This window comes from Passer montanus, unplaced genomic scaffold (assembly GCF_014805655.1).
Source record: "Passer montanus isolate IOZ18808 unplaced genomic scaffold, ASM1480565v1 scaffold21, whole genome shotgun sequence".
Classification (NCBI taxonomy): domain Eukaryota; kingdom Metazoa; phylum Chordata; class Aves; order Passeriformes; family Passeridae; genus Passer; species Passer montanus.
In genome coordinates, this window is record NW_024366703.1 from 9,689,994 (window position 1) to 9,705,047 (window position 15,054).

The following is a 15,054-nucleotide window of genomic DNA, read 5'->3' on the forward strand; positions in this document are numbered from 1 at the left end:
CAGGTGGATACCAGTTGGATTTATTTATTTATGAGCCCTTTTCCGTAGCTGTCACAGCACCTCCTCTTTCCTGTTATTCCTGTTTGTGTTAAATGCCCATTTTGGAAAACAATTCAACAGCTGAGAAGCACTGAAGTTCAAGGGATGGAGAATGGCCGTGCTCTCCTAGTTGGTATAAAACAGTGACTTGTCTATGGTTGGAATAAATGCATTGAAATGTTTGTTTGTAATGCTCTGGGGCAGTTTGGTATTTCCTACCTTTTCTAGTGTTGTGGTCTCAAAAGGGTCCTGATTTCAAGTGCAAGTAAATGGGGAAAATGTCACAGGAGATGAACTTCCATCACCAGCCACCTGCCTGACTGCTCAGCCAGCTGCAGTGGTCCAGCCAGGGGGAGGTCGAGGAAGAAAACAAAACTAAAAACCTTTCTAATGACTCCAAATACCTGTGATTGGTTGCTCTGGTGCTGGTGGGTTCTTTGTAGCAGATCCTCGCAGATTTCAGCTAGAGTTTTGATAATTTCTTATGTGATGGAAACATTTCTCTGGCCTTTCAAAGTTGTCCTGCCCTGCTTTATTTCTGCTTTGTGGACTCTGCCTTTTCTCACCTCACTCAGCTGCCATCCTCCTCAAATCTCCCTTCGCTGTTATGGTCTCTTGCAGTTCAAGATGACCAATTTTTAGAGAAGTTGCTATAATTTTACAAGAATATGGTGACTTTTCCTGTAAAAGCAGACTTGGATGCACTTTCCTGAGGCAGCCTTCCCAGGCAGCAGGCAGACATGCACACGCACGTACAGCTCCCTCAAAAGCTCGTTCTGTCAAGTCCTCCCTCTGTAAATTAGATCCCCAGTGGGTCTCTTTGCTACAGACAAACCCATTAAAAAGACCATCCAGCATTTTCCTTCTTTTGACACAAGTGTATTATGGAATGTCATCTCGTGTCTGCAGACAAGGTGGAGATGACTATCTGGCTGCATTTGTCACGGTTATCCTGTGGCGAGTTGTCACTTGAAGGTCATTTTAATGTCCGTTCCATTAGCAGCATGTCAGTGACGAAGGTGGTCTCACATCTGTCTGTCTCAAGAAATCTGTAGGTCAATAGAAAGGGGGTTAACTAGACAGACTTATCATTTTCTGTGCTTGGTGATTGTGTTTTCCTTTTGTTTGCTTGTTTGCTTGTTTGCTACCATCTGTTTGTGAGCTCTGGCCTCCTGCTTTGCTGCTTTGTTCTCTTGTACTCACTGTTCCCTGTTGTGTTGCCCTGTTGGAATGGGTGAAACATTTGGCTTTCAGGGGAAATGGGATCCATTGGGTGTCCTGACTGGAGATAGTTGTTCTCTTTCCTCCCCACCCAGGATCGTGAGCTTTTCTTGTGGCATTTTTTCTGACACCAAACATGCATCATTGGAGAGAGAAATCAAGGTCACTTCCTGGAAGAGAATGGTAAAAACCAGGACTTTGTTCTGTGGTTAGAGAGGTGATAACAATGAAAAGCTATACAAAAGCAGAATAAAGTCCTATTTTTTTTTTTTTCCCTGGAGCTTTCTCCCATGGATACATTGTCCAGTGAGTGAGAAATTCCGTGACTTGATAGTGACTGAAACTCCTCTGCATCAGCAATGCAATCTCTGAATTGTCCTGTGGGACCCTCGGGGAAGAGGAGTGTGTCCTTCTGCCCCTCTGTTCCCCAGTCCACACAAAATACCTAGAAATCACTGATGTGCTGTCACATCTTCTTGAAATGTGCCAACACATCTGAGTGACATTGGGAGGATGAATAGAGGAGAGTGGTGTCTGCACAAAGTTTTCCTTTCACTGAAAGGCAGGTGTTTAACTGGGAATAATACACCAGCACTGGCTCTGCTTCTCTGCTCATTTCCTCCTGCAAAGAGGGCTGATCCCTGTGGTTGTTGGGCAGAAGCAGGAACAGGGAGTCTGTGGGTGCTGGTGTTGTGCCTGTGGTACTAAATACCTTTTATGGAGGGGTTCTGTTTGTAGAGTTGTCTCACAACATGCATGTGTTGAGATCCCTTCAAGAGTGTCAAGGATGGGGGATTGCTGAGCAGCCTCTGAGAAGGGTGGATGTGTCCTTCAAGGTGTGGGTCGTGCAGAGCTGAACAGTTGAGTCACATGGTGCTGCTGGCCTGGCTGATGAAGGTCAAAGGTGTGAAATGTAATTTATTTTGGGAAAGATCTTCAACATTAGCCATGCTGTAAAAGCTGTGGGTAGCAGTTTATTTTTATCAGACTGGAAAAAATCAGTCCCTTGGTTTGTAGTACCCCAGTGAGGCCTGGAGAAAGTGGTGGGGTGTGCTGGGTAGTTTGGCTTTTAGAAGTCATCCAACATCTTGGCTTGCAGACTTCTGTACTGCAGACATGTGATGAAGCTTTATTTTAATACAACAAGGATACAGCTTCAGCAAGGATTATTTTTGATGTTGCAGCAAAGCAGAATAAGCCATGAAGGAATTTAAAGTATTTAATGGTGGTTTTAATATTGTGGTTTCTAGTTAAAATGTACAGAGGCCTAGGCCATGACTTGGGCTACCAGTGTTCTTGCTAATGCTCCATTCAGCTAAGGTTAGGAAATTCTTTCTATTTAATCCCCTTTCAAAAACATGTCTCAAAACAATTAATTGGTTTGGATCTCCTCCTGGAAGGCTTGATGGGGAAATACAAAAGCTCTTTCCTATCCCAGAGTGGTGGATAACTGTACAAAATAGTACCCATCACCCCAGGAAATCCCAGTTTCAGCAGGTCCATCAGACAGGTAAGGTGTAAAATACAGCATCACTTACTTTCCTCATGGATAATGTCTCTGGGAAGTAACAGTCTAGGTGAGAGCAAGACTTTTTCAGTCAGCACCCACTGTGGGAAGGCTTTTCACTTCTGTACAGATCAAGGAGTCGGTGTGAGGTGAGTTCAGTGTAAAAAGGGAATTGCTTTACAGAAGGAAGCAATGCAGGTGAGCAGAACCTCAAAGGGAAGCACAGAAGTTTGCTATAGATTTTGCCTTCTAAACATCTCCACTCTTGAAGTGCAGTCCTCTCAGGTAAAGTCCCTTTTTGTATTACAAACCTGTGAGACTGAACAGCTGCATAAATGCCACAGCTCTCACTGGCTTTGGGAAGGCGAAAGAGAAATGGATTGCCATGACCATGAGAATTTCAATTTGCTACTGTTGAGACTTCTAGATACTTAAAGTGACTGGGGCAATCCTAGATCTGAGTCAGGTTTATACTGGTTTAATTTCCACAATGGGTTTCAGTTTGCACAGGACTGAGGCTGTGCTAGATGAAAGTAAGGCCCTATAGGAAATGGTGGAAGAGGAAACATGCAGCCCATACTGGTCATTTTGCACAGTACCCTTATCTGACAGACACGAATCTCTATTCTCTGACAAATATCTCTTCCATCTCTATAGCCTGGGGTGTTTGAACTCTACTTTTACAGTAACTTTCCCTGTAATTTCAGTGTTTTTAGCACTCTCTGCCTGTAGCAGGATTTGCTGGCACTGGGGTAGGTAATTTTTGTGCAAAGGCCCAATGCAGACATGAGTTCCCAGGCTTCTTGCTGTCTAGACCAGCTTAATAAAACTGGAAAATAAACTGTAAAAAAACCCCAACCAACTAAAACACCATCAGCCACATTTCAGGTCAACTCAGAATTTGTAATGTAAGGAACCTTGTGTTTTGGCAATTACCAAGATTGCTTCATGCAAGATTTATTTTTATTACATGAATTTCTCAAGCCACTTTACTAAGGCTGTGTTCCAAAGCCAGATTACAATGAACTGGCCCATGCTGCAGATGAGGCAAGAGCATAAAAAAACTTGATGTGCTATAGGGAATGGCTGTGTGGCCAACACAGCAGTTTTGGTGGGGCAGCTTTCTTGTTCATATAAGTTGTTCTCAAGTTTCCTCTTCATAGATCAGACCACCCCAGACACGGTGGTCTCATTGCTTCACTTACCCAGGTAAGGTGTTTCAGGAAAAAGCCAATTAAAACTTTCTTTTAGCACTTCTTTGCAGTGCCCAACAGAAGAGTTGCAGCAAAGTTCAGGAGGTAACCCCATTACAAGAGGTGACAGTGAAATACTCAGTGGAAAGGTACAAGTTTTGCTGAATTTTTTGAAAGATCCAGTGAAAACAACTTGGGCTGGACTGTCCCTTGCAGGGGAGGCTCACACCAGCCATTGTGTTCTGATGACTTGCTCTGGAGAGCAAGTTAGTGAACAAATAAATAGCCCTGGGATGGTCTATTCATTGTATTTATTACATTAAAGATAATTGGATTGAGCCTTCTTTTCCAAAGACTATTTTCTGTTAAAAGAACAGGTGGCATTCAGAGTAGGCTTCCTGAAAACTCCAGTTCTGCCTGCTTTAGCATGTGTCAGTTCTGACTTCAGGATGCTCCTCTTGGTTAAGTGAAAGGGACACTGTATCACAGCCACCTGTGAAAGACAACAGGTGACCTTCCTCAGCACTGAGCTGTCAGTGTGGCACGACTGTCACCTAGTTAATGTCTCTGCTGGGACATGTTTGTAGCTGCAGGCTGCAGTACAAACTCCCTTTCTAAAAAGCAGATTATTTCACTCCTGAGATGTTTTCTATGCAAAAGAAAATTTAAACCCCCCTGCCCCTGCTACCAGTGAAGATAAGGAATTAAGAGAGATATTCTCTTATGTAATGTAATACTCAGAACCACTTCTGAGTATTACATACTGTCCAGCAGATTCTGCTGTACTCACTCCTGTCCTGATGATTTACCATTGTCCTCCCCCCATGAATAATTCCACTTCACCAAATATATCCAGCAGATTTTAAACACTTTATTTAATAAAAGTTAAACATACAAAACTGAAATTAACACACTTTGTATTCATAAAAATCACCTTCTCCCATTACAGGGAGAACCTTTTTCTATGTATGGATTCTAAACTACTGCTTGTAGAGTTTAGCTTGAGTTGTGACTCAGGTAACTGATGGACATTTCCACCAATCAGTGCATCAACAATTGCTGACGTGACCTGATCTAGTTAACAAATTACAAAATGAGCTACATTAACATAATATACAGGGAAATAATGGTCAGGGTTAATGGACAAGACACACATTTTATTTAATGGGGGAAACAGCTGATGTACTCTTGTCCATTAACTCAGCCCTAGATTTTACAAAAATAATATCTACATTGTATACAGGGCTACCCATTAACTTCTTTAAACACATTACGGGTTCAGAGGTGGCTTCACTACCGTAAGTGCGAGACAAGGAACAGAGGAAAGCAAATCACAGAGAGAGTACAAAAAAGCAAGAGCTTTTACACGTGGATTCCTGAAGAAAACTGAAGGGGCTCAGCAGCACTGTAATACAGCTGAAGGTACAATGGACACTAGGGCCAGTCAGTTATGTCAGGACAGAAACTCCCAGCTAACCTTTTTACTCACAACTAACTAAGTGGGACCTAGGCATTCACATCTGCTGTGCTGTGGTTCTCTAGTCTGGGTGGGGGCCCAGGCACAGGCTGTCACTGCTGTGACTGTACCAACAGGTCTGTGAGTGCACCAACACACCTGCAAGATCTACAAGGCAGGACAGGACAGCTCCTTTCCACAGCACCAGCTCTGATCCCTGGGGATGGATGGGGACTCCTAAGTAAAGTTCCTTGTCCTATGGTTTTCTGGTTACATTTCGTTAACTTCCTATTATAATTTGATGAGTGTTTATAAAACAAACAAAGAAAGAAAAACAGCCAACAAGAAACAGCATCTCCTCTGCTGAAATTCAAGTGCAAGAAATTTGGACTGGAATTAAGTCAAATTTATTGTTTCTAGAATGTAAGTGATCATTAGTAATAAAGATCCTATCAGCCCTGTTCTGCCCTCATTTACAGCTGTACAAACTGATCCACAGTGGATTTGTAAGGGAGTTATTTAAACTTTCTTAGCAACTCCATGTGACATGTCAGCTCTCTCCCAGAGCTGCAGCAGCTCTGTAATGCTGAGCATGTCACAGACAGCACCGTGACTACAGAAACCAGGGAGGCTCTTAAGGTGCCATTTTTATACCACCACTTTTTCTGAAGGGAAGAAGAAAAAACCTTCACTACTGGTATGAATGAAAGATTCAAAGCTGCAGACAAACACTGCTTAGAAAGTAACAGGCAACAGCAGTTCATGAATGTTTACCTGCTACAAAAAGTTTAATGGTTGGGAGGGCTCAAATCAATAGCTGGAGATTTAAGGCTCAAATGAGCTGAAGCCAAAGTGATGGTGACAAAATGGACTACTCACTATGTGCCAACAAATAATTTACTTTTAGAAAAATATAATGATAAAAAGGTAAGTGTAAAGCCCTGCAGAGATGAAGTTCCACCTTTTCCACCTGTTACTGAGGCATCAGATGCCTGACATTATATTTAGAGGTATCTTGATACTGTGTCATAGGTTTGTCTGCAATTCCACATGTTCCAACGCCAACCTTGCCAGTTACACTCTCAGGGGAAGCAAAAATACTCCTTTTCACCTGCAAATAAAACAGAAAACACCATTTCTGAGTAATTACTCGCTGGATTTTACAAAAAAACCCCCCAAGCAATCATTACGATCTGAAGTGCTTGAACAGTCTCAACTTTTGCCCTACAGATGGGGACACTTGCTAACAGCCAGCTCAGATGTGTTGTCACTGAGTGAAGCAACATTCCCAGCATGGGGCTGGGAACTTCTGGCACCTCAGTACTGGATGTGATTGTGGTACTGAGGATCTCAGGTCAGGCCAAGAAGGAATAAACCACCTCTCATAAGGGCATCTCTAATAATTGCTCAAAAGGAAGACTGAAGTTTTACCACTGTGTCTGGCAGCTCTTGGTCAAGCCATGACAGAAATGGAATAAGACTTCATGTCCTTGCTGCCTTTTCTGCCCTACACTTGCTGTTCCAGGGCACGTCCTCAGCACTGTGCCTCCTGGGTCATAAACACAGCAAGAAGCCAGACTTGGAGGTTTAGAGGGGCCCTCAGGTTCTTGGCTCCAACAAACACCAGCTGGCAACTGATGCAAGCCCAGTTCTCCCAGCCAAGTGAAAGCTCACCCTCTTGGGAGCAGCACTCCTCCAAAACAATCCAGTAAAAAACCAGGCATTTGAAGTGCACAGAATACAAAAATGCACACTTCAGAATCCCAAAGACACCCAAATCCCTGTGTATGTGCATCCCTTTAAAAACCACCTCATTCTTTCTCCCAAGTTACTGCACACAAGTCTATGCCCTGTTGCTACTCACATACTGACAAAAGTAAACAAACCTGGCCTTTTTTGTTTTTAGAATAGGCTCTGTTGTTAAACTGTTGCCATTTGACTTTCTGGTCCTCTCGTTCCTGTTCAAGTTCTTTAATTCTCTGAGCTTTTTTCAAAGCTTTCTTCTTTTTATACTCTCGTTGCTGGGCTATCATCTCTTTTCTGGAGAAATGGAAAAAAAACAAAACAAAAACAAAAAACAAACCCCACATTTTATGTTTGTGCCTCTTTTTGTAACAAACTAAAATCTGATTGTAACACAGACATGCACATTAGTTTTCCAGAAGTAAATGACAGAAATAAAGCTTGCAAATATTCACCATTTCTAGGAGGTAAAAAAAACCAAACCCAAAAATGCAAACCTAATCTTTCCTTAATAAGCATTACCTTAGTTATTTATGTATTTGCCAACAGCAACCCATGGGATTGGGCACAGTTCACTTCTGGGTGAAATGGGACCTGTCAGCTCTTCTACATTTCAGAAACATCTCAGGTTTGGAAAATGCAAATAACCCATTGGAGTGAAAAGCCCAAACTTTTTTGGAGGTCTGCAAGATTCTGATGCTACCCATTATTGGACAGGGATGGAAGGAAAAGGACAAAGATTACTTCAGTGAGGATAAGGAAGTTGAAAGAGTCAGTCTATGCCACAATTCCCTTTTAGGGAAGGGATCACTGGCTATAACAAACTCTGATGAATTGTACCATCTTTTTTGTTTTCCAAAGTAAAAAAAAAGTTTTCAGCCCTTACAAATACCTTCCTGTGTTAGACATAGCAGGATACTAAGTAAATGTAAATTTAAAACAAAAAGAAACCAAAAAACACCTATTTCATTAACCAATTTTTATAGGGACAAAAAGAAAACAACCAACCCAAAACCAACCCACAAAGCAGCATTCAGACTTCTATCTGTGTATTACTTACTTGGACATGGGTTTGTTGCCACTGTCCTCTTTTGCTTTCCTTCCCTCTTCCACAGGCTTGAGGTTGAACAGAGGTGTGACTTCAGCATTGCCATACCCAGCAAAGGTAACTGCAGCTGTTCCATTCTCCTCATCTATTTCTTCAATCTCAGCTTCGTAACACCTGTAAAGATATCATGGCTGTAAGCATGTGAGTAAAGCTTTAATACTCAGCCCTTCAACACCTACATCAGCCAGCTAATGCCTCCAAGTGAAAAATATGCAGATACCAGCCTTCATTTTCAGGAGTAATACACAAATCAAACCAAGATATTACTGTCTTTAGGTCAAAGGGACACAGGTACAAAGACTGGCATCTGCTGTATTTGACCTTTAGCTTCAACAAGCAATGCCCTCACAGCTTTCACAACTAATGATTAATGCTGAGGCCAATCTAATCAGCTATCCTGATTTGGTTTTAGTTCTGGCAGGTCATGGGATAGGAAAAAAAATGCTGCAATCACAGAACTCATTGAGGAGTTTCAGAAAATGTCAGCTCAGAAGTGCAAAGCTTTGGTTTAATTTTCTCCATAACACAAAGAATTAAGAAAAACTGAAGCTTTCAAAATATTCCCTCTTCAACACTTTAAAGCTTAAAAGTTTTCTTATTGATTTAAAACAGCAATTTTGAAATTTTCACAGAAATCAGTCCATTTCATATTTATGTGTATGAAACGCTTTGGTCAAACTGACCTCAAAACACACAAAAACCCAAAAGTCTAGCTAGCTCTTTATGAAACACTGTTCACTTAAGAAATGCTGCAACAGAAGAAGCAGCATTTCTGCTTTTCTAAAAAAAGCAGAATAATAAAGTCCAATAAGATGCATTTCCATGAACACTGACACACTCTTCCCCAAGCTCTGAACTTATAAGCAAGGGATGAGACCAAACAAGAATGACTCAATGGTGACCTAAGACTAAGAGATTCAGTTTTTAAGTTCTAACACAAAAATATTTTACTCATTAATAAACAGAAGAACTGTTCACTTTTAGATTAGTTTTCTACTTGAGACATCAAGAGCTATATCAAAATCTTTACATGGTTATTACATTGTTAAGAGAAGGGGTAGCAATTGCAATATTGGTCCTGCATAATCAGGTTTTTTTAAGCTGCAAGTTACATATTTGCAGTACGAAAAGTAGTTTCTGAATGTTTGTTTCCAAGTTTTTGGAGTCAGAATGATTTGCTTGGGTTCCCAGAACTACACAGGATAAATACATGAGACCAAACCCAAAAGGCTGATTAATTCTATAGTTACATTACAGTTATTTTATAGCCAAACCCAGCATTTTCAATTAAAGATTGAACATTAATTTTCTATTAGAGGCCCAAACTGAGATACAGCAAGAATTTTTCTTCATAGTAATTGGTGACACACATATATGAATGCAATGACAAATCATGAATTGCACATCCCAAAAGCTTTGCAAGACTGTCCTAACAGACCAATTCTTTCCATCTACCATTTATTACACAAGCAAATGGATTTTACTACCCTACTTTTATAAGGTTAGTGAAAAAAAGGGCCCCCCATCTCTTTGCTACCTAAAATACTGACCTTTAATAAACAGTCCATGAACACTTAATACCACATTTATTTCGTAATTTCTTTTTGCTTTTATTCACCCTGGTCAATTCAAACTGAATGAAAGTCTCTTACCATTGATTGCACTATTTCATGTAACTGTTAGAGAAGCTTTCTACACTTACTGTCCATCCTCACTCCATATGGCCATACACCTGTCCCCAACCTTCCATGAGTGACTGGGCAGGGCGGATGCGGAGCTGTCAGAACTCGCAAGAGTTTCCGAAGGTTGTGTTGAAAGGAGGTCTTTGGTTAACTCTATGACTTCCTATAAAAGACAAAAATCCACAAAAAATAATTTTTCTAATTCCTCTTACCAAGCATATTTTTACCCCAAGCTTACTTGTTTTGGTTTGATTTTTTTTAAGTTACTGTATTACATTCATTGCCGATGTGTGAATTACACTCACTTTCGTTTCTTAATAATTTAATTAAACTCATTAATTGCAATTGTAGATAAAAATATGTATGGTCCTCGCTGTACTGCTGTAAAGCTGCCCATGCCCTCCTCCAATTCTCAAAAAGTAGCCTCTTATTTTTCATAGCATCCAGACTCAGGGTGGCAGAGCACCCTGCAAGCTGTGAAGCCCTCTCATTTTGCTACAAAGCACACTAAAGAACTGGCTTCCTTAGGTCATTTTGATAGAAGTGTTTGTTTTTTTCCCAAGTTCCCTGACTTTGAGATTTCAGGTCAGGCCTTGCTAATTCAAGATGACAAAGTAACAACATTTCCCAGTTCCTTTACACATGATTCATTTGCAAGCAGGAGTTTGCAAAACCCTCTCCCAATTTCCTGTAAATGTTACAGTAAAGACTAAGCAATCAAGACCTCTCTTGGATTTCACTAGGGTTAAAAGTCAAAGGAGACAGCACCTAAAGGGCCATGTAAACTTTCTGTATAACACAAAGAAACATTGCTGGCCCTAAAGAAGAAAAAATCTTCAATTCTTTGAGTACCTCAGCAAGAACAAGTCACTCTCCTAACAAAGAGTAAACATTTAAGTCAGGGGAGGGTTACAGGCAGTGTTCAAAGCCTGAACTTTCCTCCCCATTTCACATCTTACTTCAGCTATGGGCATACAAAGACTCAGGAAAATGCAGTAAAGGAGCTGTTCATCATCCCTTAAGAGCCTAAAGGATTATAAGCACTTCCCAAGTAAGTTTATACATCATAAACTTGCATGCACTTTTATCTGATAAACTCCACATCTAGCATCAAAGGCCCAACAGTTTGTTTCTGTTGCAGCATGTTAATGTCTGGATTTCCAACAGCTAATAAAAGTTTTGCTCGTTGCTTTGGAGGAGCTGCTGGTTAACAAGTACTCCAGTGAGCACAGCCAGTAGCAACTGTGAGCACAGAAGCACACAATTACTTCTACTACTTAGCCCACCATTTTCCTAATACCACAGCTAAACCACAACAGATTTTGATTATCAAGTTATCTAATTTGAGAACATACAGCATTAGCCTAATTTTTCCTCCCAGGTGCAAAATTCCAAACTATTCCTTAACATACAGGTAGCTGTGTTCTGCAAATGCAGGAGGCATCGTGGCTTAAGACAAGTATCTCTCTCAGCAGGTCAAGTACATCCATCAGGCACAAGGCACTCCTGAAAACAAGTGCTTCAGGTATTGCAGCTACCAGTAACACCAAACTGTTGACTAATTCTTGCCTCAGAGATGGCTTATTCTAGAACTTGGATGTGAATAGTTTCAGATGGGTCTACCAAGAATCCTCTGAATTTAATAAAGCCCCTTAAACACAAGGCTATTAAAATAACCAAACTTTTGGTAAAAATCTTCATACTGTAATGCTCAGCTCACAAGATAGAGACATTAATTTTACTGCAAGCCATGAGTTCTCAAGTCTTTAAGAGATCATTCCAAGAAAATTTCTGAGCAGGACTTGGACTACCACAGCAGCTCAGTACAGCCAAACAGGTTGAACAACATGGCTTGGTGCCACATCCCGTGATAAGGAGGTGTGACCCACAGGGAACACTACTTGGTTTGCCAAGATTTTTCCTGACCAACTGGTCTTCACAAAGCCAGACAGAGCTCTACACTCCAGAGCACAACACCCACAGATCTCATCTCCAATTACAGAAGATGACAGCTGCCATCAATCCTAGAGAAGGTAAGTTTGGGTCTTGGGTGCACAGATACTGTCCTAGAAATGCTTTGGTGAACCAAAAAGCAAAAAGCTAACTACTTCTAACAATTTCTTCTAATATTTAATCTTTAATAATCTAAGCATACAAAATGCATCAGCACTTATAATAGGAAAAAGATGTTCCAGTAACATAGTAACCATCTTTTTGAACAGACAAAAAGCTGTTTAGCTGGGACACTGATGCATCAAACCCACTCTTACAGCTGTTTGCTTAGTTGGCATATATCAAGTCTGCAAAACATTATGTCATTTTCAAGGTGGAACATACGGATAGCAAACCTTTTGGGGACGAAAGTGTAAAGATCTTCCCCATTCTGTGCAGAAAGCTTTTATTAAAAAGTTTGCAAGTTGTCCTTTCACATCAATGATCTCTGCATATCAAAGCCGAGGTCGTGTTGGTATCGGAAATATCATCCCATATGGGTTTTGCTGTGCATTTTAAAAATATAAAAATATACACATGCTTTTAACAGTGTACAACAGAGCACATTCAGATGATCTATAAAGTGCCTTGTGGGCACAAGCCTTTGCAGTTTACAAGGAATTCTAAGGATCATTGTTTGGAGGCACTACTTGTGTTTTGGTTTTGAAGCCCCCATCTTTCATGTTATTTCCATACAGAGCAGTGGTCACTGAACCTTGCACTGGGGAGTTTTATGTATTTTTATACCTGATGGCTAAAGCAATCTAAACAGAAATGAAGCAGCATCTTGCACTCTCATGGCAGATTTTAACAGCACTGCTGGGATTTGCTATATGCCAATGTGTCTTTATAGGAACAAGAATCTAAAAGACCACTCGTACATTTAAAATTAGGCTGGTGGCCTTCCTGTCACTAAACCACATCCCAAGGACCAGAAATGGGTTTTAGCTGTTAGGGACTCACTAAGCTCTTGTGACAAACGAAAAACACAACTCTTTTCCTTTCTTATATAGAAACACAAGACTCAGATGCACAAGGAATACAGAACTACACTCCAAAGCTTTTAACACTGTAAATGCATTTAATGAGTAAGCAGGTTCTGGATGAAGTTATTTGAGAACTCAGTAAGAACATCATGGTAAGCTAAACCATCAGGCTTCAGCATTGGTAAAACCAATAAAAAATAATGACTTTGAGAAATGCTTCAGGGAAAAAAAATTAAAACCCAGCACATAGTAAAGACAGCACTGGCATATCTTTCACCTCTCTGGACAAAGTTTAAAGAAAGAGAGTTCGCTGTGTAAATTAGTACATCTTTTTAGCAATCAAAAAAAATATACTTAAAATACTTTGGGTTTTTCCAAACCAAGCCTATCAAGCTATGTGGAATGAAAGTAACTAGCCCACCAAGTGTCCAGTTTTGTTGCAGGACAAATGTTTAGGAAAGTTAAAACACTTGTAAAAGACCCTGATGTTTCACCTACCCTCAAGTTCTCACCTGTAAATCTTTCTTCAGTTTCAGTAAGTCCTCATTGTCTGCATTGCCAGATAAGGCAGCCTCGACTTGCTGGAGCTGAGCTTTGTAGCTGGCCAACTGCTTCGCAAGGTCTTCTGACATCTACAAGGAACACACACACACACAAACCCCACATCAAAACAACGGCTTTGCTGCTTTTTAATCACGCCCTGCGCTCCAAGTGAGGTGAAATGACAACAACAACAAAAAGAAGCTGTTACGAGAGTGTTAGAAACACAGCTCATTAAGTTTCAATGCTGAGGTTTTGTTCAGTAATCTGACTACAGACACCCGCTTAGTTAATTTCCGCGCAGCTCGGGCTGCTCTCGAGACCGGGGGCTCAGACACGTGTGCGGGTGCGGGGCGCCCGCACGGCCTGCGGCGTGAGCAGCGGGGCCTGGGGCGAGCCCCGCAACCCCGCGGCTCTCAAAAACGCACGCCGGTCGCCACAAGCCCCGCGCCCTGCGGCGTGTGCCTCCGGGTGCCCACACGCCGAGCCTCAGCGCCGAGTGCCCCGCGGCCCCGGCCCCGCCGGGCTCCCGGCGCGGGAGAACGGGCGGGCCCGGGCCTNNNNGCGGGTCACGTGGCGGGGCGCCCCGCCCACCGCCCCGCGAGGGGGCGGGGCCGCGGCTGAGGGACGGCTGAGGGCCGGGGGGGGGGCGGCGCCCGGAATTTAAAGTTCCTTATTTAAAATATCGCTCTGGGAGTCTCGGCTCCGGGAAACGTGGCAGGATTGTGCTTCAGAGCACTCACTGCTGCACGGGACCAGGAGTCCCTGACCCTGCCTGGACCCAGGGGCTTTGCTCACTCACGTCTTTGTTCCTGACAATATCAAATACAGCAACACCCTCTGGCTGCTTACGCGATCATTAGAGCCACGCACAGAAACTTACTACTAGGCAGCTTAGAAGAGAGTAAGTTTCAGTATTTGTCCTGGAACAGGAGAGGAAACCGAGGAGAAAAAAGCTCAGTGGCTTCTTCAAGCCTGTCACAGGAAGAAAATATATATTTCTGGTGGAAAGCCAGTGATGAATTTGGCTGCGAGCCAGGCAAATTAAACAGATGCCCCAAAATTTTCTTCATATTAGCAGGAGGTTCAGTGCCTGCTGCAAACATGCTGTCCCTCACGGTCACAGGCACATGGTGCTGCACAGGAAGCTGGCTTCACTCACTGCGTTTGTTTATGTATTATGAGGAAAATATATCTACTGTGTTCCATGACACTTGATGTATGTCCTCCAAGGATATCCTGATGCCGAATGAAACACATTCCTGTATCTTGGTGTAACTAAAATGCAGAAATCACTGGACACTGTTCAGAGATGATTGATGAGAGCAAGTGTAACAATGAAAGTAGCAACAGCAACTTTTTGGTGTTTTCATTTTTATGCAATAAAAAACTAGAAATTGTTAAGGAAACATTTTCTGATAAGACTTTGTGGACAGATCAGCAACTGTTGAAATGCATACACATAATTTTTAATACAGAGTGATCCTAATGACTTTGTGATAACACCTATCAGTTAGAATGGGCATTTGTACAATCAATTTCAACTTCACATTTCAGGACAAGACATCTATGCTGTATCTGTAGGAC

At 41.8% G+C, this 15,054-nt stretch overlaps 1 protein-coding gene across 2 annotated transcripts; it reads right to left on the reverse strand.

The window, feature by feature from the left end:
* Nucleotides 1–4,811: 4,811 nt before the first annotated feature.
* SMNDC1 (survival motor neuron domain containing 1) lies at nucleotides 4,812–14,004 on the reverse strand. 2 transcript variants are annotated; one of them, XM_039709122.1, is made up of 6 exons: nucleotides 13,753–14,004; nucleotides 13,440–13,559; nucleotides 9,970–10,112; nucleotides 8,220–8,381; nucleotides 7,303–7,456; nucleotides 4,812–6,527 (listed from the first exon to the last, which is right to left on the reverse strand). In XM_039709122.1, exons 2-6 carry the CDS (start codon nucleotides 13,557–13,559, stop codon nucleotides 6,390–6,392), a joined length of 717 nt encoding a protein of 238 aa, XP_039565056.1. In that variant the 5' UTR covers nucleotides 13,753–14,004; the 3' UTR covers nucleotides 4,812–6,389. The 2 variants fall into 2 exon arrangements, with proteins under 2 accessions (XP_039565056.1, XP_039565055.1); XM_039709121.1 differs by having other exon boundaries at nucleotides 13,440–14,004.
* Between the last annotated feature and the right edge of the window lie 1,050 nt (nucleotides 14,005–15,054).

Excerpts from the sequence above, each read along its gene's own strand:
- SMNDC1 (XM_039709122.1), bottom strand. The coding sequence starts at position 13,559 with ATGTCAGAAGACCTTGCGAAGCAGTTGGCCAGCTACAAAGCTCAGCTC. Across the intron at positions 10,113-13,439 it reads AACTGAAGAAAGATTTACAG|GAAGTCATAGAGTTAACCAA; the intron begins GTGAGAACTTGA and ends TGTCTTTTATAG. Across the intron at positions 6,528-7,302 it reads CTAAAAACAAAAAAGGCCAG|GTGAAAAGGAGTATTTTTGC; the intron begins GTTTGTTTACTT and ends TTTTATTTGCAG.